A 23,496-nucleotide genomic window follows, 5' to 3' on the forward strand; every position below is an offset into this window, starting at 1 on the left:
ATGAGCTATAAACACAATTTTAAATCATAAAAATAAAAATAATAAGTTTATTAAACTAAAAATCAACAGTTTTGAAAATTTTAATACAGTTACATTGGAATAAAATTGATTTTATTGAAAATAGTGGATGGAATAAATTATATATTCTTAAAAATGTCTCTGTATTTTTCTACAACATACCTAGTTTAGACAAAAAAATTGTTTGAAATAATTACTAACTACTTAGAAATTATTACAAGATACATTCTTTGTCTAAAAAGTTATTAATTATTGCAATTTTTAAAACGCCGTGAAAATTGATAAATGTTTTTAGTGCATAAAAAAATGTCTAAATGTTCTTAAATATAAGTACATTAAGAATTAATGGTTGAATAAAAAATATTACACAAAAGAAAAATACATGAATATATTATGATTGTTTGAATGTTTAACACATTTTTAGTCCTTGATTTGTATTTTTAGAATGTTCTATAAAAGTCTATGAATAATCGTAACAGTCAATAAGCTTTTTTATGACACAATGCTCAACAAAATAAAAAAGGAAAGAAAGACTAAATGAAAAATGATGAGTTGATGGAATACCGTCATCGGGCTGAGTAGCAATTAATTACTAAAAATATTTTTCTTTGAAAAAAATGTATTTAGATGTATAATGTCAGAATTTAAAATTTTTAGAATTGAAAAAGGTAAAATTATTAAACAGATTCCAAACAGTTTGAAAATACCTACTCAAATACCTATTATCGTATATGTGTATATAGTTCTCTACTTTTTTTAAACTCAATATTACGATTCATTATATTTCTTAAGACTATGTATCTTTATACACCATTTATAGGTGTTGAGAATCATTTAATATTTTATACAATTAATTATTAAAAAATATTTAACTAATCAATATAAGATATGAGTAAATTGTAAAATATTGATGTACATTAACTTTTATTTCATAAAAAACCAAATAGATGTACATGCAATTCATTAAAAATTACTTATTTGTTCATAAACACTTAATTTAAATTATTATTTATCACGTAAGTGTTAAAATGTTAAACAATATTAGAAACATATTATCTACCTAAGTATAAATTAAGTTTTAAGAGGCACATAATAATAATTCGATATGACTATATGAAACAGGAATATGCTTAAAGTAAAATATATTTATTTTAAATCCCAATAAAAAATGAACACGGGAAGTTAGATTTAAAATCAATTTACAATAATATATTATTAGACAGTTAGAATCTTCTCAAATTCAATACATGTATACTGACATTAAAAAAATGACGTATTGTATGTTCAATAAAATCAAGCTTATGATCGGGGATTCTATATTTAGGTTTGTTTTTTTCCCAACTTCTTAAGTCATATTCATTATTGTAATTAAAAATGCACTTTGCAGTTAAAGCACTATCTATGATTTATTTTTTAAACTTCGTATTAAGCACATTGCAGATAATAGTTATAAGTTATATAAGTAAATTCAGACTAAAAAACCTAGTTATGGACGTAGTATATTAATCGTGTTACTGTCATGACAACATGTGAATTGTAATTTGTGCCATCGTTTAGTTTGATAATATATTTGAAATCGCACAAGTAGCTTGCTGAATTCTTTGTTGGAATCTTTGTCATACGATTTTAGTCGATAATGGCTTAATTAAAAATAATAAATAGCAAACCATTCGCAAAACATTTTTTTTAAAATTAGTAATGAATCTGCTCTATTATATTATTTATACGCATACTGCATGTATGAGAGTAAAATAAATAATAATTGTATAATTATACCAAATCACATATGCGTGTTGTACGTCATATTCGAAACTAACCGAATTTCTATTTAAATATCATTCTAAACAGGAATTTATTATTTTAAAGATAATTGGAATGTGTAAAACTCGAAATATTTAAAACTGTAGTATTTGTATATCTGCATTGAATAATTGAACATAATAACATACTGCAAAGACACGTTGTATAATTTTGCCTGCAGTAAAAAGAAAAATATGCTGTGTGGCACGTCTAAAATCTTTGTGCAATTTCGGTCAAAAAATAAATATTATTTTATTTTTGTCAGCTATTTAGTTTTTTTATAGAACCAAAGTATAACCATGAGGTTACCTATAACACGCACGTCCTATCGTCTGGACAGCGTCTCGAGCCGGAAGTATATACACATAATTTATATATTATAAATGTATATGTGCGTGTGTCAATCCGTCAACTACTGCGTACTGCAGCAATAGCGATTAGGGAATTGATTTACAAAATAAAAACACAATAACCCTCGACTGGTTTAAATATGAACATTGAACTATTATAATAAATTATTCTTATTAATAATATTTCTATCGAAAAACATCAGCGCAAATATTATAAAGTATATTGGTATAATTTACATAGGTATAATATACCGTACCTTTCAGCGTTGACGAACAAGAAATAAAGAAAACCACACAACAAACGACACCGGCCGATGATCGACGATCTACGCCGTTTCCGTCGTCCGAACGAAGACGAAGGTGACGATTGTTCGGACGAAAGATTCTGCCATTTTTTTTTTTTTATTGTTATTATATTATCGTTGTATTATTCGACTGTTGTTTACATCAAACGCGCGAAATAAACGCGTGTCCTAGTCTTCTGCAGCGTAAATATAATATAATATTATTACGCGTATCGTCCGATCGTAATGGAAATATGTATTAAATACTGTTCACCGCGTTTGTTCTTCTTTAAAAAATAATAACTACGATGATTACACCTAATATAATAAATTTAAAAAAAAAAAAACTTAAAACGAAACGTAACTAAACGCGGTATACAAGCGTCGAACGAGCGACAGTGTACGATTTAATATTTCACGATACAAAATAGGTACTGAAGAGAAATACACGATAACGTATTGTTATATACGTTTTGTATTATTATCGTGAAAGATATAATATTTTTGTTATTGTGACAATGAGTGGCGCGGGTACGCAACGAAACGTCGACGTCAGACAGCACAACGCGCGAGTCGAACCGCATGTGAACTGAACGGTCGGCCGACAGACGGACGGACGAGCGCGCCAACACACACGACGTCGCCGCCGATTAAAATACGATAAAGGCACGTATATATATATATATATAATATAGAAATGTATATACTCATACCGCGGTAGTACACGCGTGCGGTATTATAGGTGTTCAGTGTACACCATGGTATATTACCATCGTCGCGATTCGCGGTAACGTTTTTCCATCGCTGTATCTTCGTCCGCCCTACGCGTATACGTCGCTATACCTACATTATAATCGTGTCTAGTGTAAGGATTTTTGTTTACCCGAAATCACCGATTATCGGCGCACTACAGATAAACGTTACAATGCAATGCTATCATATTGTCATAACTCGTAACACCATTATAAAATATATATAATTATATTATTCTTATGTAATATTGAATAATATATGAATACAGGTGTTATCAGCTAGTGACGTATAGCTTACCTAAATAAAACTATGAGATCGCCAGATCGGATAGTCATAGAATATAATATAAAATGTATGCTAAATATATTTACGGACTTGGTACTTACACGTCTCAACAGTGTTTCAAAAATATGCTTTTTTTCCGCCAGGTTAGGAATTCCACACACACCTGTTGACGCAGACCGTATTTCTTCTATAAACAGTGGCGCCCGCAACCCAATGTCTATTGTTATTTGTTTATTTTTGCATGGAGCAAATTCGTTATACGTTATACGCAAAATAATACTATTACCAACTCTAGAATAAAAAGTGATCGAGAAAAAATTAAAAAAAAAATCTTAAAGGATCGAATGTCTCCCCATAGGACTTGCAATTATAGTTGGCATAAGCATAATATTATCATATACCTACATATCATTGATGTCCGACAGCCACGCGACTTACTCTTCACTCAAAAGCCTACTCACGGGGCAAAATCGATACATGCTTACTCAGCCATTTTATTTTATTGTATGATATAATAGCGCGTGGACGAGAAGTGACGGCGGCAGTCATATCTGTATTATATATGCGTCACTTCTTGGTTGCACGTCCTTGCTGTATTATCATTTAGTGACTGCTATATGATTGATCAGTTATACTGTCGCAGCGGGGCTTACAATTTTTTACACAAATTTATAAACCATATTATGTATATACCAACAGAGAGATGTACTGATCGTATATTATTATACAGGTCGACTTTTGGGTACCTGGTGCGGTAATGAATGGCTAGATCTCGTATCACTTTAATTCAAAATCTTCTGTACATAAATTAAAATCTATATTTCTTACAGCACATATTATATATACGTGTTTTCATTATTCGACTCACCCGTTTTTATGAAAACGTTCTGCTTCTGAATAATATAAAATCACAAACGTAAGGAACTGAAGGAATGTAATTGACCCGAGAAAACAATTGGTAGGTATGTAAAAAAAAACAAAAGATTCTTTTTTTAAAAACGTAGGTACCTATCACGAATTTGATTTTTTTCATAAACTAAATAATATTATTGACTGTGGTCTGCGGCTTTGAGTGTTCCGCCATAAAAGAATCATCCTGTAGGTACTTACATATGCTTGTATATATATATGGCGACATGATAAGTATATTTTTTAAAACGCAGTATTGTGCCACACCGATCTACTATACACGCATTTGTTGTTGTTATTGCCTATTGGCGATGATCCAAAAAGAAAGATAAAAAAAAGGGTTGTGTGAAGATAAAATATATTTTTAGTACACCAAGAGGAAGTGGGACGTCGCCGCCGCCGCCGCCGCCGCCGCCGCCGCCGCCGTTGCCACCACCGACATAGAACTACCTCTATGTGTTTATTTTTTTTTCTGAAATTCAAGTGCATAAGATTAATAATTGTACGACCTTCAGATTTTTCTCAATTTTTAAATTTATATTTAGAGTTATAAAGAAATAATGTCAATGACATATTATATTTAAACATTCTTTAAAATGAAAATTACGTCCAAAATTCTTATGTATATTAGGTAGATGTAGGTTAGTACAAAATAATTGTTAATTTGGAGGAGGTATATTCCTATTGCACATACAGATATCAAGCCGGTAACATTATTTGTTCCCCATATTCCCAATACTAATCTCCAACTATTCTTATAATGTATAATTATTTTATAATAATAAAATCTGTTATAATTTATACTACTACATTATTAGTATAAGTACTTGCAATATAAAATATACTTTTTTAATTTAATGTATATATGTATCATTATGAAAATAATAACTTATGCATATTTGACGTCAAATTTATTAGTATTATTATATGAGTGATTAACTATATCATATTCAGTGATAACACGAAATTAATACCTATAAAAAAATCAATAGGTTAAGAAAATGACGCAGGTATATAAATGATTAACATTTAGTTTTTTGTATGTATAGATCATAACATTATTTCACTGAATATCATAACCAGGCTTAATTTATGATTTCAGTAAATAAAACAATTAGGGGCATTTTTTTTATAGCATAAGATTATTTTCAATATTCAATCCACAATAATTAAACTTCTTCGAACCCGAACAACTTCTCGGTTATATTTTTAAATTTATGAATAATTATTTACCATTTTGGCAATTCCTTATGGTTTAAACTAATCATTCTTAAAATTAAAAGAATTTCCATGCTTAGAGACCTTTCAATCTCATCGTACAGCATGATTTTTTGTTGTCTTCCGAGTTAAACACATATTAAACACACGTATTTTTTAAAATATTATTTAAAACTTTAAAACAACTCTTAAGAATTTACAAACGATTACGGCACGCACAACAATTTAGTTGTATTTGATTTACATATATACTATACATTTGCAATAAAAGTCCCACGATGCAATTATTTATCATTTTTTATAACATTTAAAATAAAATCAAACAATTAAATGTCATTATTTTATATACAATTTTGGACGAAATTAAATAATCATCAACACAAGGTATGTATATCCTACATACATTATTTAAATCAAGGTTCTTTTACAATGTTTTATGGTTATATAAAGAATAAAGAAGTTTATTTAAAATACTACCTATATAAACAATTTAACACAATGAACAATTTTAGTATTCAACACTGAAAACATAGGTAGGTAGTTCAAATTATTGTATTGCAATCTGGAAAATTAATACCTAGCGGATATATAGGTATAGTATACCCATAAACATTTTTTTGTATAATTTTTTAATTATTTTTTCCTAAGATATATAAACGGTAGATATTAAAATTAATTCAAACATTAAAGTTTTTTTTTTTTTAAACTTTCTTTTAGACCTAGTCATATATTAACATATAGATTCTTTCAAAGATATTGAAAATGTGTACGTGAACGATATGGCGTAGACGCATAATGCGTTATGGCGAATAGTTTTTTAATCTATTGTTTGTGTTCAATAAATACGTTACGAGACCATCCGAAATGGTCTAGACACGCCTATTATATGTTTAAGTAGTCCAGTATAGATATTTTATGAGCTTTTGACAATATTGTTTACGTACCACCGCACCTATAATAATGTTCAACACTGTCGGAATTACTAATAAATAAAATTAACGAAAAAATAAAAATATAACGAATCAATTTAAAAGCAGTAATTAATTTAATTTGTGTATATGACACAACGAGGTAACCTATATTCGATAACTCAATTAAAAAAAAAATACGACTACCTAACTTATATTATCTGCAGAACCACTCTAATACTGTCCAATTCGCACTCCAAACCTTCGTATTCTCTCTAGAATTAATAAAAAACAATTAATATAGTACCTAACATTAATAAATAGATATGTTTTTCCTTTAATTGTACGTACTTAGAGCGACTTGTTGACACTTAAAATTTCCACCTTACACGTTTTAATGTTGATCTGATACGTACCTACCTATGATAGAAATGAACAAATCAATGAATTATTATTTCTAAAATTGTGAACAATTTATACATTTTAAAAATATTATCAATTTGGTAATAGAATTTACAGAATACACTCATAGCTTTTATCAACTTTATTGTTTATAATATTTATTAGGGTCTGCTTGTATTTATGCTTGCAGGTATTAAGTAACTTGAATTAAGATATCAAAATATTTCTTATTAAAATTCGGCTAGATGACTGGTTTTATTTACGGCGTACACAGGTGGGTTATCTTGTTTTTCCGTTTGAATGTGTTCTCTTTTAGGAAAAACGAGAGAACACAGTGATGCAAAACTCACGCCTCTCTGTATACCTATTATTATAATATAGACTACAAATAAAGTTCAAAGTACAGTTCATGTTGACAATATATAGTATATATATGGAAATACCTAAAACGTTATCTTCATGGTTTAATTAAACTTGATTTAAATGATTAACTAGTTGCAATAGTATAATGTGTGAGTTTGAATTTTTTTTTCTATAAAATATATTTCACAGTCTGTAAGTTAAAATAAATGATTTTTAGTAACCAACAATTATTCATCATTCAATAGTTATAATTTGTTGAGCCAATAATTGTTTGAATTACGATTTACTTATGCGGTTAGCTTCTTTTATTGTCCTCTTTACAACTGAATTGTTCGCTTTTATTAACATTTTATGACTAATGAAATATATGATAGTATGGTTAGATAATAATGTATTTTAATATCATTGCAATTTGTCTGACAGTAAGTTTCAACATTAGCTATGGTAAGCACATTAGTCACAGAATCTAATTTTTTTAGAATATCTTAACGTAATGTTATATACAATGTATACTATTTTACAATTGTTTTTTTAAATATAAAAATAATATTACTCTGGGTACCTAAGAATAAAATATTATTGCAATGTATTAGGAACCTATAGAATATAGAGGATATCGTTCTAGGACAGATATTAACCTGTTTAAAAAAAGTTTGAAAACCAATAATTTAAAGTTGTTGGCAATGTATTTTGTAATCAAATTATTTCCAAGTAATAGTTACTATGTGTAATAAGTGAACTAATAACTAATAACTATAATAGTGCTGTAGAATTTATTAATAATCGAGAATACAGAACAACAATATACAACGTTAACAGTTGATTGGATGTGATGAATTATGCGTTTTTTCAAAGTTTTAATTTACTTTTGAATTTATTTGACTCATGTGAGATTCACAAACGAAACGATGAATATATATAATATATATACAATATATTATATTGATTTTATAATGGTGTGTGTTTTCTTTCGTTTTTTTTTTTATTTGTTTCTGCATACCTATACATAAAAAGTATGTAGAAAAATGCTTCGATTTTCAATTTTGAGGTTGGTTTCTGAAATAAAATCTAGTTGGTACTGTTTTGAGATTTAAATTTAAAACTCACAATACTTGCAAGTACTTCAAATTTGTTTGTTATTTGGAAAACACATTTTAATACATTACATAGGTGGTAAATTATATACCATTTCCGTTGATACTTGTCCGTGAACGCATACAGAATTTTTTACCTGAAAATTGGTGACTTGTTTACGTACAAAAAAAAAAACATGAAAAGGTGATAATACAAATATCATCCAGCAAGCTCATTTGCGTACAACGTGTATTTGGAGCCATTATAATATTCCTCTTTTATTTTGTTTTTATTATTTTTTCATAAGTGTCATCGGTGGGTGGCTTCTTAGCTCATAATTTCATGTTTTTTTATTGTGTCTCAGCTCATACTCTTATTGTGCCGATTGTGTACAGATTGTGTATTACTAATAAAAAAAAAAAAAAAAAAAAAAAAAAAAAAAATTATTTTTTAAATAGAGACAATCTCTATAAGTTATTTTTAATTACGAAATATATACCTTCTATGAAATGTATGCGCTTACAATTGATTAAAGTGCGGTTGGAACCATTTCGTATAAATACTTTCCATGCTAATTTTAAATAATAGGTACGCTGGTTTTGGTTGACATTGCTTATTATTGTTATAATTTATATACTCATTTGATTTCTACGTTCTGGTAATTTAGCGTAGGCATTTTTTAATCCATTTATGTAACCGAGCTGTGCAGCGTTTGTGAGCAAATAGTAACACAAAAGGAATACGCGAACGGGTTAAACAGTTCCGTATACACATTCCACGCAAACGAGTATCGTTGACCTCTGAATAAAGTTTGTCCATCATCACAATAATATTGGCCAAAAATGAAAAAGCAGCTTAAAAGTACAATAATTAAAGCTTGAATTTACTGAGATTAGACAAATAAAAAAAATAATGATATAACTAAAAATCTTAAACACAATCTTTAAGTGGCATTATTCAATTGCCATAATACTGTTATATGTAATGGTAATTAAACTTAAGTCACTGCTTTATATTAAAATATTAAAATATTAACTATTGTTTTTAATTTTAAATGTTTGCACGTGCACGCAATATAACCATAAATGCACCTGTAATTTTGTTTCTGTATTTTGGCGTGCTTTATGCCTATCGGTATACATGGATAGGTACTTAAATCTATTGTTGTATAAGGGACGGCTCTTGATAATTATATTATAATATATCGTTTTCATATTCAAACCAATAAAAAAAAAATGAAAAATAATGATAGCTTAAGACTACATCGTAAGCTATTAGAATAGAATATTAATTTAAGATCAGAGAATTTATTTAAAATTTAATTTTTAATTTTTTGACTTAACAAGAAAAAAAGAAAAACATCATTTTGGATACTGTAACAACTTAAGAAGACGCCACACCCGCATGTGTTGTCTCCGTCTTACAAACGCTTAATATACCAAATTTACGCTCAGCAGTTCAAGTTGTATGCCGTTAGCTTAAAAATTAGAGTGAATCGATCTATTATAAAACTTGATGATAAGAACTTTATCTGTGTTTTGTTATAAGTTTTTTTACGACAATTCAGTTTTTAAGCGAGGTATGCTTGTATAATAAATGTAAATTAAAAATGCTCATAACTCACTTAAAAATTGAATTATTGTAAAAAAACTTCCAACTAAACATAGATAAAGTTCTTAACATAAAGTTTCATAATAGGTCGATTCACTCTAATTGTTAAGCTAACGGCATAAAACTTGAACTGCTGAGCGTAAATTTGGTATGTTACTCGTTTGTAAGACTGCGACAACACATGCGGGTGTGGCGTCCTCTTAAAAAGAAAGGTTATTATCAATATTACTATTAAACCACTGTACCCTTATTGTACTCATACATTACGTACAAAAAAATCAATTATCCGTAGTTTAATCATCGCATCAAACAACATATCACTTAAAGCCAATTTAAAATTAGTCCATCAATTAAAATATGATTAGGCTAAGCTTTAAATCATTGGATCGATAACTTATCATAGATGCAATACACATGTTATAACTGAGATAAATAATTATAAGCTATTGAAATCACTTTCTAAGCTTTACACGCTCAGATAATTGAAATTACTGTAACGATGACAAATTATTGTGTGAAAAATGCTATTGGCAAAGAAAAAGTAAATAATAGTTTATAAAAGAGTAAACATTAAGTAATTCTCCATGGAACTAAACAAAAAAAAACAGTGTCTTTACAAATTTAAATATATGTGAGTAAACTCAACTATTTCACTTATAGATATTATATATTTGTATCTCACGTGGAAAACAATCACAACCGGGTCAATGTTGTAATAATTAGTAAATTAAATGAAACTAAATTTCCACCATTGGTAGAAGACTTATCAGACATTTTTAAATTATGTTCATAGGAAATAAATGGGTTTTTTTTGTTTTACAAGAAGTGATTTATCCAATTAGTTCTCATAAACATAATATAATAGAATGATGTAATATTTATTGAGTATTTGAGTTTAAAGCAAAATTGTTTTTAATATTAAATAAATAAATAAAGTTTGAAACAAAAGCGGTTAATTTAATATCTCCAAGTGGATAGTTTGATACCTACAATATTATCACTGTTATAGCTATAAAAATTATAATTATGTTTGTTTTACTTATCGACAACTCTTAACGCATATAGATAAGTTTATATTATACTGTCTATTGTAATTTATGACTATCAAGTGTGATTCTCGAGTCAAGTGCAAATTCGCCTATAAAATATGCTTAGCTATAGGCATATTGAACAATTCGTTTGTTCTTTTAAACTTTATGTATGCCATACCTATATTATATTTCAAATACTTAACTACCGAAAGTTCCAAGAATGTCCAAAACAAAATGGATAAAAATATAGGTAGGTAGGTATTTTATTCATCACTTACATTTCAAGGCATTAATTTTGATACGAATTGAGAACTTACAAATTGTTCATATATTTTTTTAAATTGTTTAAATTTGTACATTATTATAATTTCTTTTCAATAATTAGGAGGTACACTTATATCTTACAGTTAGGTAAGTATACAAATTATTATGGATTTTAATTAGGTATAGAATCATTTAAATTTATCAATATGAAAAAATACGTGTTATGAATGAAGGTCATTAAAATCAAATACATCCATGGTTCAGATAAGTCAACTTTAGTGTTATAACTATGTATATAAACAGAAATGAGTCTGATATTTTGCTGTAGATAAAACCTTATCGGGACGAAACACGGTAATTGTGTCCAATTAATAATACTTACCGTTTGTTGGAGATCTTTCAATATAATATTATATCAAACTACAAGGTGTTCGATATTGATTAATAATTTAATTAACACTACTACATACAGATATAAAACCAAATATAAATAATTGTTTATCGAAATCTGCAATCTTCCACCGAGTTCCATAAGTTCCTTTATTATAATTTATAAGTTATAACAATAATAACAAATTATCATTATTCATCACATTTTTTCATTGCAATTGCACCATATTTCTATACTACACACTATAATATATTATATCATTAATAATTGATAGTAATAATTCTAACAATGTACTGATGTCAAAAGAAGCTGTTGTAGAAGTGCAATAGTGTTTGGGAATATCGTCCAAATACCTATGCGTTACTCATCTCTAATTTGCGCCTGTAATTGAACTATTATTACAGCAACATTAGCACACGAACAGTAAGTTAGTTGTTTATTGATATTTTATAGCATACTTCGCAAATAATCATTGATAAATGTATAGTTGAAGGCCACGCAACAAAGGTATAACTATTATTTTTTCAGTTTTCAGTTGGACTAGTTATGGTAGTTTCAAGCGAAAAAAAGATCATATTATCAGGTAGGCAAGGCTCAACAAAATACATTTTTATTTAAACTATTTATACTATTGAAATACTTTTAAAAAAGTATTTGAGATAGCTACATTTTAAATACTTTTTTTTATACATATTAATAAATGATATCAACTCAGATATGGTTTTTTATATCTTGCTTTTCATCATTTTGAATATCACAGTTAAGTGTGAAAAAATTTACCACTAAACTATCTAAATTATATCCAATATGGTAGCTAAATACAATTATTATTAGTCATATATCCAATTTTGAATTTAAGATTCGTTGAGCCTCAAAATATAAGACTCTTAGTAAGACTTATTCAAATTCCAAAAATTAATCTTTCTCCTTTATTCTAAAAAAAATTTAATTACTACAATTTTAGGTTATAATAATTGATTTTATACCATTTAAAAATAAAATAATTCATGAGGCTACTAAAATAAGTTTTGTAAAAAATTATTGTGTAGAGAAATGGGCCTCTTAAATCTATGAACACTGGAATCGTGCCTCTCTGGCCTCTGGCCTTTTTTTAATCGTGGCTTGACTAAATAGAAACTTGTCTGTTGTTATACTTAATGCTTATCAACTAACTATTATCACATACACGTTTTTTAATAACTATAAATATGAACACATTGTATTGATGAAAGTTTTATTGTTAAGGTATGCACCTACATTTAAATTATTATGTATCAACATTCAATTTTATCATTGTATAATATACATTTTTGTTCATTATCAAAAATATATTGTTTGTTCAGAATTAGGGTCAGTTATATTATTAGAAGAGGTATCTGTTATATAAAAGGATACGATTTTGGAGATAATCGTTCATTTTTATCACAATACCAAATATTTTTTATTTAAAATGGGGAAAAATGTATTTTTATTAAAAGTAAGAGGAGTATTCGATACGGTAAAAAAACATTTAAAATTTTCTCAAATACTTGTCGATAGACTTTATTTAGAATTTAAAACTATGTGTTTATAATTGAGTAAAAGACTTAAGTGAATACAAATACTCAAAATACTCAATGGTTACTATTTACGATACTGTAACATAATATATAGGTTATATATATATATATATAAGTGCATTTTGATATAGTACTAAAGAATATTATAATAATGTGTAGATAATAAAATAACAAAGTATTACCTCTGCTGAATTTGCCTATAAATACCCATCCGTCATATTACGCAATTTTAAAGTTACATCCAAGTCACACATTACACTCTAAATCCATTCCGAGAATACACATACAGGTGCCTAACCCGCACACGATTGAGTGTTTTCCCAAAGTGTGTGTTTCGGAAGCTCAACGATGAACATCCATTGTGTAGACCAGTGCGGCCCAACCCACAACGTTACAATTTCTTTTAAATAAAACAAAATATTTTTTTAAAAGAAGTAAAATTATTACCCAACCTCATTTTGTAATCTTTTCAATAGTCAATAAAAGATAAGAAAATAAGTCCACTACGTACGTACGACGTACGTGTATATTGTATACCTACTATGTGTAACAAAATTAGATTATTAGATTAAGATTGAGTATTTGTTCGTATTTTTTTATTTGGTAGCCCGCTTGAAAATAACTGTTTACCAAAGTGGCCCGCCGAGGAAAAAAGGTTGGTAAATACTGGTCTAGACTCCTGTAGTCCTGCGACGGCAAGAACTTAATATTTTACCGACAATAATATGACATAATATAATATTATTAGCAATCAAATCTTATAAACGGATATAAACGTTGCGATTTCGAGACATATTTTACTGCTGCTAATGCAGTCATGGCCGAATTTTATCGTTCGATCTTTACCGCCTCCGACGGCGACGTCCTCTAAAATGATTGAATTCGACACTCAATCATGCATATTATATTAGTATCAATTTATTTGCATTTTTACACAAACATCATAAAATACATTTATCTGGTGTGATGATTAAACATTTATAATTATTGTACAACTAAATTCTGTGATTGTAGTATAGGGGGACGTTTAGTACATATTAGATTATTATAGATGTACCAAACCTATCGGTTGGCCCGAAACCAAATTGCGATTAATTTAAACCGACCTGCAGCACGTTCCGAAGACCACTATATTGTAGTAGCTCGTCTATGATGCCGATGACGCATACGATTGCGCTTGCGCGTCATTCTATTTTGACCGGAACATAATCGATTATTTGTGTTCCATTGTCAAGATCAAATGGTATTCAATCGTTTTCTCTTGTATTATATTCTCGTGTTTCTTTCTTTTCACATCACAATTTATTATAATATTCTTTTTCATCCTAATTCGACATTCATAATATTATAGTTTCGAGGGTTATTAATTTATGTTCGTATAATAATATGCGATGGCTATTATTCTATACCTGTACCTATTACCTACTACGTCAAACCAGGAATAAATTTGAATGATAAGCGCAAAATCGTATTCTCTTAATACATTTTTTTTTTCGTTTATGCAAATAATTTTGATTCAGTCGGGATCAAGGAAATGTACAAACCATGTCCTCGGGAGTGAGTCGGTACACACGAGTACGAATGCATAACAAAATAATAATAATATATAATATAGATTACAATTTTTTTCTCACTTAATTACTGCGTCGATCTTGAACTTAATATTTATGCGACCTAAATATCTTATAACTACCTATTATAAGGCTTTCATACCGATGTAGAATAAAAAAATAAAATGAAATTTAGCACTTGCCTAGACACGAAAATTAACGTTATTATTTCAGACTGTATACGTATATAGTGAGACAGTAAGTTGTTCTATGAATATGCAATGTGACCGATTTGGCTCGTGAAATTTTTTCTCTCTGTTGTTATTATAATTATTGTATTTCACTACACTCTGCCGATTGCCACTTTTTCTGCAAAAAATAATAATTATTATCGCAGAGTTAAAAACAAAATATTTTTATTTTAAAAATTCGTTGAGGTTTAGAATTGTCAACATATTCATAAAAATATATACGTACCAATTAGATACATTTATTTATTATGTGCTTCTAATTTTAGCTTAAATAATGACGTTTAAACAATCACACATATCATCATAACTATAGGTACTCGTACCACTATAATATTAATCATTTTAATATTTGATATGAATATAGTGTAGTGCATTTAAAACTATCAATAAATATGCATTATATACCACAATTGAATATGCCTTAAGTAAATATTTTATACACCTATCATATGTAAATTGCCCATACATAGAGTGTAATTCAATTTAAGTTGTATTGTTTCTACTGAAGCGCACCTATTCCAATGAATATTATCTTGCCTGATTGAAAACAACCTGCTGAATCTATATTATTGTAGCACTAATCACACTACACACTAGCTCTAAACCAGTTATCTTTGTAGTCGCTACAGCCACACTATTATTATAAGATTGTGTGTTTATTACCATATTAATAATTAAGTCTAAAATAGCTGTAAAATAAAACTATTATACTACCTACTTATTTGTTCACATATTTATTTCAAAACAAACATATCAATTTAAAAAACGAAAAAAGGTCATGAGCCATCGGAAATTTATCAAACCGATTCCGAGTACAGAAAACTGTAGATTAGACATTTCTTTCCTTTTTTTTTTTTTGTTTTGCTCTTCGTCTAAATTCCTAATTGACGGTTAAGAAACACGCTGCAGTGTGTTGTTTTACATCACACATTATATTGTATACCTATGGATTCTATTCCGAGTATGTAAGACACAGCTGTGACTTTGTTCTACTACGTCGTTGTAAATACATTTACTACACACGGATAACACAGTATTATAGTGGAGTATCTTTGACAAATATTCACATCCACATAACTAACTCAAAAAATGTTAAGGAATTCTCCAAAACAAAATCGTTGTATTTTTATATTTTTAATAATAATATGTATAATACACTATTAGTATACTATAGTATACTCCTGATGAAATATTAAACAGACCTGAACAATAAAAAAATTTTTTATGTTAGCTAAAAAATATTACGATAAAATTGTGAATCATGTAATGATTATTATTTGACTATTAATAACTGTTATATGGTAGGTGTCTAAGGCGGTTAGCTATTAATTCTTCATATTATTCTTACAATCAAAATATCCATAAATATTCTACATATATATTACTTTTAATTTTTTTTTTTTTAGGCATAAATGTTATGGTTTTCAACCATTTATCATACATATCATTCCTTATGTAATAATATGGATTAAACATAATTAGTTAATAATATAATCCTGAGATATTCTTTTTCCAATGTGTAGGTTTTAGGTCTATCTAAACGTCTTAGTTTTAGTTCAATTTTTATCTAGTCGTTCGTTTATGGTTTGTCAAAATAAATATTTACAGAATTTGCAGATCATCGTCAGAGTATTTTATATTATGACGTATATGTATGGCGGCGTGTAACGTCCTACTACTTTTTATATTGTAATCTTTTCTTTGCAAACCGCATTCATTTTCCTAGTAAACAAGTTTCTACGTGTCTATAATAGATTTTTAGGGTTTTAATCGCGTTGTGACCGGAACTAATTAAAAGTATATAGACACACGCCACACAGTCACATAACAAAAGTAATATTCTAAGGCCTAAGCATATTGTGCAGCTTTTGAAATTATTGTGAAATTAAAACTACGTGTAATTATAATATCTATCAGGTAAAATTCAAGAGTCAACTAGCCAGTTTACTTGTTATAAGGAATAAACCAGAATAAAATAATTATAGATAAAAATATTTAAGTAGGTACTTATATTTTCATCATTATTAAGTATTTTCATTCGAAAAATCTCATAATCTAACTTAATGCTATAGAGAATTATAAAACTATAGAATTATAGAATTATCCTATGTAATAAACTGTCGATCAGTATATTTTTTTGTCTTGGTCGCACTTTTAAAATTGGTTAAATTACTGTAGCACAGACATACAATTTAAGCATATTAAAAATTGTGACTAATCTGATCCTCCCTAATACTATATTGATATTAAATATAGTGGTAGTATATTAAATCTTATTATTAAAAAAAAAATATATATATATATGTATCTATATAGGTACAATCATACTGTGGTGTCTTTCACCTCACAAGTTGGCTGTAGCTACCATAATTTTAAGGATTATATAATTTGTTTACCAGTTTGACATGTAAATTTGTTAGTATAATTGCTGTCGCGAATTATTCATTATCACGTTCACAAAAGGAAAAATAAATTAAACCGAACATTTGTCTGACAAAAAAAAATTCGCACGTTACACCGATATTCTAATTTATATAGGGTTCTGTCTGAATCTGTAACAAATTTCGACGTGACGAATCTTGTGCATTTTTCATGAATGGTAACATATTTTACGCTCAGGTTGGTTATCAAATATTATACTTGACAAACAGAAAAGAAATATTACAATAATATTACAGCAGACCTTTGAAGTACTTCTTTAAAATTATTTGTTTAAGAAAAAAATTTCCATTAATATTTGAATAAAAATTTCAAACGACGTGTCCTCTGTGTATTATCTTACAAGATACATATTCATATTCACTGACGATTTTTAGTGATTATTCTTCTGAGAAGAACTTGCCATCCGTGAGGTGATTCATATCTTATAAATTTTGAAATTTCTCTAGCTATGATTTAATACTATATTATATCGCACCAGTGGTAAATGCGGGCAAGTCATTGACAACAATTAACTTGAGTAGGTTAAATTAAGTTATAAGTTAATAATTAACAAACAATATTATAACATTATTTTACTCTCATAGTCTCAGGTTAATGTGCAGCAGAAAAAACACATAATATATATTATATAGGCACCTGTATTGTTATTATATGTGTAACTTTACTTTAAGTTAGTAATTTTATTTTTGTAGATTATAACCGACGGTTTTGTCGAAAATGCCATTGTCCTGCACGAGATAGTTAATTTGTTTATTCGTATTTCAAAACATTGAATATTACAGTGTGTTTGAAAAAAATTAATTATTAGTTAAATACAGGACAATAGTTGTGGATAATACAATGTAAACTTACAATGTACTTATATAGATAATTTGTATAAATTATTTGATTTTAACTTGACGCGAGTTATTCGTCAAAATTAACTAAAAAATGTAATAATCATTAGTCATTACAATGTATACTTAAGCTAGCTAAGTAATTGGTTTAACACAACAAATTAATGAACTCGTTAAATAATTGAAAAGTTAAAAAAAAAATTTTTCTTGGCTTTGTAATCATTTAACTTTGTAATACCTACCTAATTAGTTATGATTTCCTCCCAAGAACTTCGGCGCCACATTTAAGCGTTTTGGTTGCTCTTGTTTTTGCGCAATGACAATAATATGTGCCCACATTATATTAGTATACCTCTATAGGTATACATTTATGTCTACAAATTAAACAAACACTTAATACCAAATGGCTGTCATCGCGTGTCAATAATCATTGTCTGCGTTGGAATTACGTATTCAATACGGTAATGCGCCAATTAGCGACTGGCCTTATGAACGTGACCGACGCATATGTAGTGATGCGACAAGAGAATATTCTCTTGAAGATTATTACCGGACAGCAGAGGCGGATTTATCTTTTTTACGGCTATAGGCACCAAAAATTTGCCGCTCCTATAATAGGTGAAAAAGTTACAATACCCCTCCAAAATACCTACTCTAAATATTTAAAGCGCTTTACACACTACCTGATTTGGTCGGGCCGATAGGATACCTGACCAAATCAGACGTTGCGTACACACAGTACGACCACCACATGATGTAGTCAGTCTAGTTCGTGCCCACTTGTGTTCGCATGTCCAAACCAACTATACCCAAACCACAATAAATCATGGCTCCGTTATCAAACCAACAAAAATTGGGAATTGGTTTAATAGCATTATCATTGACATTGACGGAAGAAAAGAAAAAACGAAGAATGTGGGCAAAAAAATGGTTAATTGAACGAAGAAAATTCAGCCACATGACATTACTAAAAGAATTGGATAGTGATGATTTTCGTACCTATTTAAGAATGGATTACAATTGTTTCGACGAATTACTAAATTTAGTAAGTCCGTTGATCACTAAACAAAATACTCATTTGCGAGAAGCTGTCAGTGCCGAAGAAAGACTTGTTGCCACACTAAGATATTTGGCATCAGGCAGAGAATATAATGATTTAAAATTCAGTACTGCAATTTCTCCACAGTTACTTTCAAAAATAATTCCAGAAACGTGTCATGCTATTTTTAAAGTGCTGAGAAATTTTTTAAAGGTAAGAACAATGTTTTTTATAAATTAACATATTTACCAGTTTAATCAACAATTACTTTGTAAAATATTAATAGTGTATATATAATAAATGAGAGATGTCTTAATTATTTCTTTATTAATATGGCAGATAAAAAAATAATAACAATACATTTTTATAATTTATAATTATTTATTCTTATTCAAGTTAAATCATTATAAATATTATTATAGATGCTTGAACAATAAAAATTCATTCACATTATATGAATGTTGTATATTATTTGGATCATTTGGTACTTCATTTGATGTAGGAATTGGCATGGTTGTTACTGGTGAAGTTTGAGAAGTGTCTGAATGCAAAGAAATCATTGTAGAACTAGGTGATGGTGTTGAAGAGTTATAAGGCATGGTCGTTACTGGTGAAATATGAGAAGTGTCTGAATGCAAAGAAAGCATTGTAGAACTAGGTGATGGTGTTGAATAGTTATAAGAATTATCATAGCCGCTTAATGAAATTGATGAACATAAAGTCAATTTTTCCAATTTTCCGTAAAAAATAACTTCTGAAATCAATTTTTCAGCAATACATTTTTGAGTTTTAGTCATTTCTGCTAGCTGCATTCCTATATTTTTCCCATATATGTCCTCTGGACTATCTACTTTAGACATTAAATGTTGTGCACTTTCAATTAATGTTTGTTGTTGTTGTTGCAACTTTGTACCACGTCGTTTCTTACCCAATGTAGTTGATGATTCATTTACAATGCTTTGTGTTTCAGATACCTACAACAGAAAACGAATGGTTAGAACAGGCAAATCAATTTGAAACCCAGTGGCAGTTTAATAATTGTGTAGGTGCAATGGACGGAAAGCATGTCCTAATCAATAAACCACCAGGAAGTGGATCTCTATATTACAACTATAAGGGTACATTCAGTGTTGTTTTATTTGCAGTTGTCACAGCTGACTACAAATTTATGTATGTTCATACTGGTGTAAATGGGAGCGTTTCCGATGGTGGTGTTTTAAAACATACAACATTTTATAAAAAACTAACTTCAGGACAACTAATGCTACCACAACCTAAGTTGCTTCCTAATACAAATACAACAGTACCGTATGTTTTCTTAGGTGATAGTGCATTTGCGATATCTAAACACATTTTAAAACCATTTCCTCAAAAAAACTTAACACATGACAAGCGCATTTTTAACTACAGACTATCACGCGCGAGAAGAGTAGTTGAAAATGCGTTTGGAATTTTATCATCGCGTTTTAGATTGTTTAAAAAGCCGATAATGGTTGACGTTAAAAATATTGATGTAATAATTCTAGCATGTTGCGCTCTGCATAATTTTTTAAGCAAAAAATCAAAAAATTACATAACAAATAACTGTGTAGACAGAGAAGATTTTGAATGTGCTACACTCCGAGGCGGTCTTTGGCGGCAGGAACAAACATTGTTGGATGTAAATCAATGTAATCAATCAAATACAGAAGAAGGCAAAACCGTCAGGAACATATTTAAAGAATATTTTAATGGTGTAGGCAGTGTAGATTTCCAAGAAAAGATGATAAATGTATTGGGAAACTAAAATTTGTAATATAATGTATATATATATATATATATTTTAATCACTGTAAACATTTAGTCTGTAGTCTTAAATTTGTATCTAATTAAGTATTTTTCAGTAATCTAACATAAGATATATTTTTTATCCATAATACATAGTTTTTGTTACATTATACAAATTAATAATACAATATATTAATATAGGTATTTTCAATGAATATAAATTAAGTTAATGTTACCTAGTAAAATGTATTATGTAATATTGTTTTGATTTTAATAAATAAATAAAAAAATAAAAACATTATAATTAATCATTACCTCATCATCACCACTGAAATCGATAGTGTCAATTCCACTTATACTTGTGTTTTCTTTTTCATTTAGAAATGTTAGGTATTCAAAATACCATAAAGATGGCACATAAATATCTTTTAGACCAGCACCAGTTCTTTTACTATCTTGTACCTGCAAGTTAAATTATAAATAATAATGTGCAATTTATACTATAATAGGATATTTTAGTGGTTTGTATTAAATAGCTATATATTTTTGTGTGTGTATATAATTATAATTTTTTTTTAGTCAGTTTTTATGTCTTTTCTATGACATAATTTAAATTCATTAAAATATAATTATTTCTTATATAAATAATTGAGTTTTCATTTATTTATATTAATCATTAATTTTCTTATTTAAAAAGTATTAACCTTAGACAATTTTTGTCTTTTAGATTCTGAACGGAGTGATGAATGTATTGATTTTACAATGATGTGTTTTTTTTTTTTTTTTTTTATAATAAACAATGAATATTAAAATTAGGTACCTACTTTTAAAAATAATTGATTTGTTTACCTTTTTAAATTCTCTTTTGTATGCAGCTCTCATATTCTCAATTTTCTTTTTTACAGTTGAGATACTAGCGTCATTGTCTATTATTTTTAATTTTTCTTTTAATAACTCAAGCGCCTGGTTTCTTGCATCCCTGTTGCTGTACTGCTTACAAGTAATATCCCATAAACAAGTAAACGATTTGTACATTTCTAAAAAATCCAAAATCACTTCTCGTTCTGTTAGAACAGCAGTCATTGTAAAATGTAAAAACACTTTAGATTAACTAGAATCTAGATTATAATAATCTAAAAGAAATCTAATAAAATTATAATCTACTGTGACAAAGATAATCACCAGTCACTTTCCAATTCCCCCTGCACACCGCGGCACCAAACATGTTGAACAATAATATTAAGTCGTCTCATATTTATTTTTAAACTGTATTTGGGTATTTACCTAAAGGACTTGCTACGTAGAACCACAGAATAGATTAAATAGAACGCGGGAGGCGGGCGTACGCCATGCGCACAGGCAACTCCAGCTAACGTCTTAACTGGAAGTACACATGGAGATACACACGTGTTATCACTTTAACCTCCATAAACCAACTAAAATCCGCCCGACAGTGCTACACACTATATGATTTGGTCGGTCGGTCGGGCGATCAGATGGTATGGCCACCTGACAAGACCCGACAGGATTAAAGTCAGACGACACGTCTACACACGACCTGATATGACGTCTGATCTGACCAAATTATCCTGTCGGCCCGACCAAATCAGGTAGTGTGTAAAGCGCTTTAAAATATATAGTATTATCAAAAACTGTTTTCTATATAATTGTTTACTATAATATTTATAGGTAATGACTATAAATTATAATGAACCAAAATAGATTGGTATACTGAATATCATATACGATGTACTATATGTTTGATGTTTTTTAATAAAACACTACAAAATTTGCCGCCCCCCAAATTTTGCCGCCCTAGGCAGCTGCCTACAATGCCTAATGGGAAATCCGCCTCTGCCGGACAGGTAATTTTCTTTTTTATTCTTTTTAGTGTCATAGTGGTGTGATTATGTTTGAGGTTGGTACTATTGGTAATTAATTATACATTTCTTATTTTGTGTATAATTTTATAATTTTATTGTAAATACATTGCGTAATTGAACAAGAAGTTATATTTTAATTTTTTAATTGTTGGTTTACTATGAAAATATATTGAATTAAGTATTATTATAGTGATCTATGATATATTAGTACCGATAGGTATACTGTATGCTATATAAAACATATAATTATTTAAAGAATGTGGAGTTGTGGACTGTGGTAAGGTTTTATTCTCTTTTCTTTGGGCTCAATCGATGAATTATTGAAGACCAAGAAAATTACCTAATATTCTCTGGAAAGATAATTACGGTAATTTTACATCACTACGCATATGTCATAATCAGATCTCAGAACGTTCACTCGCGACACGACAATATTGGACAACGATATTACTTTTATTATACAGTGAACTGTAATGCCGCGATTTAGACTATTTTTCATATTTCAATT

General features: G+C 28.5%; 3 protein-coding genes and 1 long non-coding RNA gene across 8 annotated transcripts in view; 1 reads left to right on the top strand and 3 right to left on the bottom strand.

Annotated features, from left to right (window-relative positions):
- The window catches only part of LOC111039449 (sodium-coupled monocarboxylate transporter 2), a 34,589-nt gene extending 31,531 nt beyond the window's left edge, over nt 1-3,058 (bottom strand). Inside the window, exon 1 of the mRNA XM_022322977.1 lies at nt 2,426-3,058. The gene's annotated coding sequence lies outside the window, so the exon portion shown is untranslated. The remainder of the gene's footprint in view (nt 1-2,425) is intronic.
- A 3,674-nt stretch (nt 3,059-6,732) lies between these two features.
- On the bottom strand, nt 6,733-6,961 carry LOC111039410. Its single transcript, XR_002605090.1, has 2 exons — nt 6,877-6,961; nt 6,733-6,800 (listed from the first exon to the last, which is right to left on the bottom strand). It is a non-coding gene; the product is annotated as an uncharacterized LOC111039410 (long non-coding RNA).
- Nucleotides 6,962-18,836: 11,875 nt separating this feature from the next.
- On the top strand, nt 18,837-21,275 carry LOC111039444 (putative nuclease HARBI1). 3 transcript variants are annotated; one of them, XM_022322969.1, is made up of 3 exons: nt 18,837-19,551; nt 20,309-20,456; nt 20,931-21,275. In XM_022322969.1, exons 1-3 carry the CDS (start codon nt 19,126-19,128, stop codon nt 21,122-21,124), a joined length of 768 nt encoding a protein of 255 aa, XP_022178661.1. In that variant the 5' UTR covers nt 18,837-19,125; the 3' UTR covers nt 21,125-21,275. The 3 variants fall into 3 exon arrangements, with proteins under 3 accessions (XP_022178661.1, XP_022178660.1, XP_022178662.1); XM_022322968.1 differs by having other exon boundaries at nt 18,842-19,551; nt 20,309-21,273; XM_022322970.1 differs by lacking the exon at nt 18,837-19,551 and having other exon boundaries at nt 20,288-20,380; nt 20,484-21,274.
- Nucleotides 19,751-22,702, bottom strand: LOC111039445. Of its 3 annotated transcripts, none has more exons than XM_022322973.1 (4): nt 22,390-22,702; nt 21,955-22,142; nt 21,421-21,567; nt 19,751-20,312 (listed from the first exon to the last, which is right to left on the bottom strand). In XM_022322973.1, exons 2-4 carry the CDS (start codon nt 22,138-22,140, stop codon nt 19,755-19,757), a joined length of 891 nt encoding a protein of 296 aa, XP_022178665.1. In that variant the 5' UTR covers nt 22,141-22,142; nt 22,390-22,702; the 3' UTR covers nt 19,751-19,754. The 3 variants fall into 3 exon arrangements, with proteins under 3 accessions (XP_022178665.1, XP_022178664.1, XP_022178663.1); XM_022322972.1 differs by having other exon boundaries at nt 21,955-22,160; XM_022322971.1 differs by having other exon boundaries at nt 21,955-22,702.
- Between the last annotated feature and the right edge of the window lie 794 nt (nt 22,703-23,496).

Source organism: Myzus persicae, unplaced genomic scaffold (assembly GCF_001856785.1).
Source record: "Myzus persicae strain clone G006 unplaced genomic scaffold, MPER_G0061.0, whole genome shotgun sequence".
NCBI classification, from domain to species: domain Eukaryota; kingdom Metazoa; phylum Arthropoda; class Insecta; order Hemiptera; family Aphididae; genus Myzus; species Myzus persicae.

Coding starts and splice junctions, on each gene's coding strand:
- LOC111039444 (XM_022322968.1), top strand. CDS start 19,126: ATGGCTCCGTTATCAAACCAACAAAAATTGGGAATTGGTTTAATAGCA. Junction 19,552..20,308: donor TGCTGAGAAATTTTTTAAAG/GTAAGAACAATG, acceptor TTTGTGTTTCAG/ATACCTACAACAGAAAACGA.
- LOC111039445 (XM_022322971.1), bottom strand. CDS start 22,188: ATGACTGCTGTTCTAACAGAACGAGAAGTGATTTTGGATTTTTTAGAA. Junction 21,568..21,954: donor ACAAAAGAGAATTTAAAAAG/GTAAACAAATCA, acceptor TTTAACTTGCAG/GTACAAGATAGTAAAAGAAC. Junction 20,313..21,420: donor ATTTCAGTGGTGATGATGAG/GTAATGATTAAT, acceptor TTTCTGTTGTAG/GTATCTGAAACACAAAGCAT.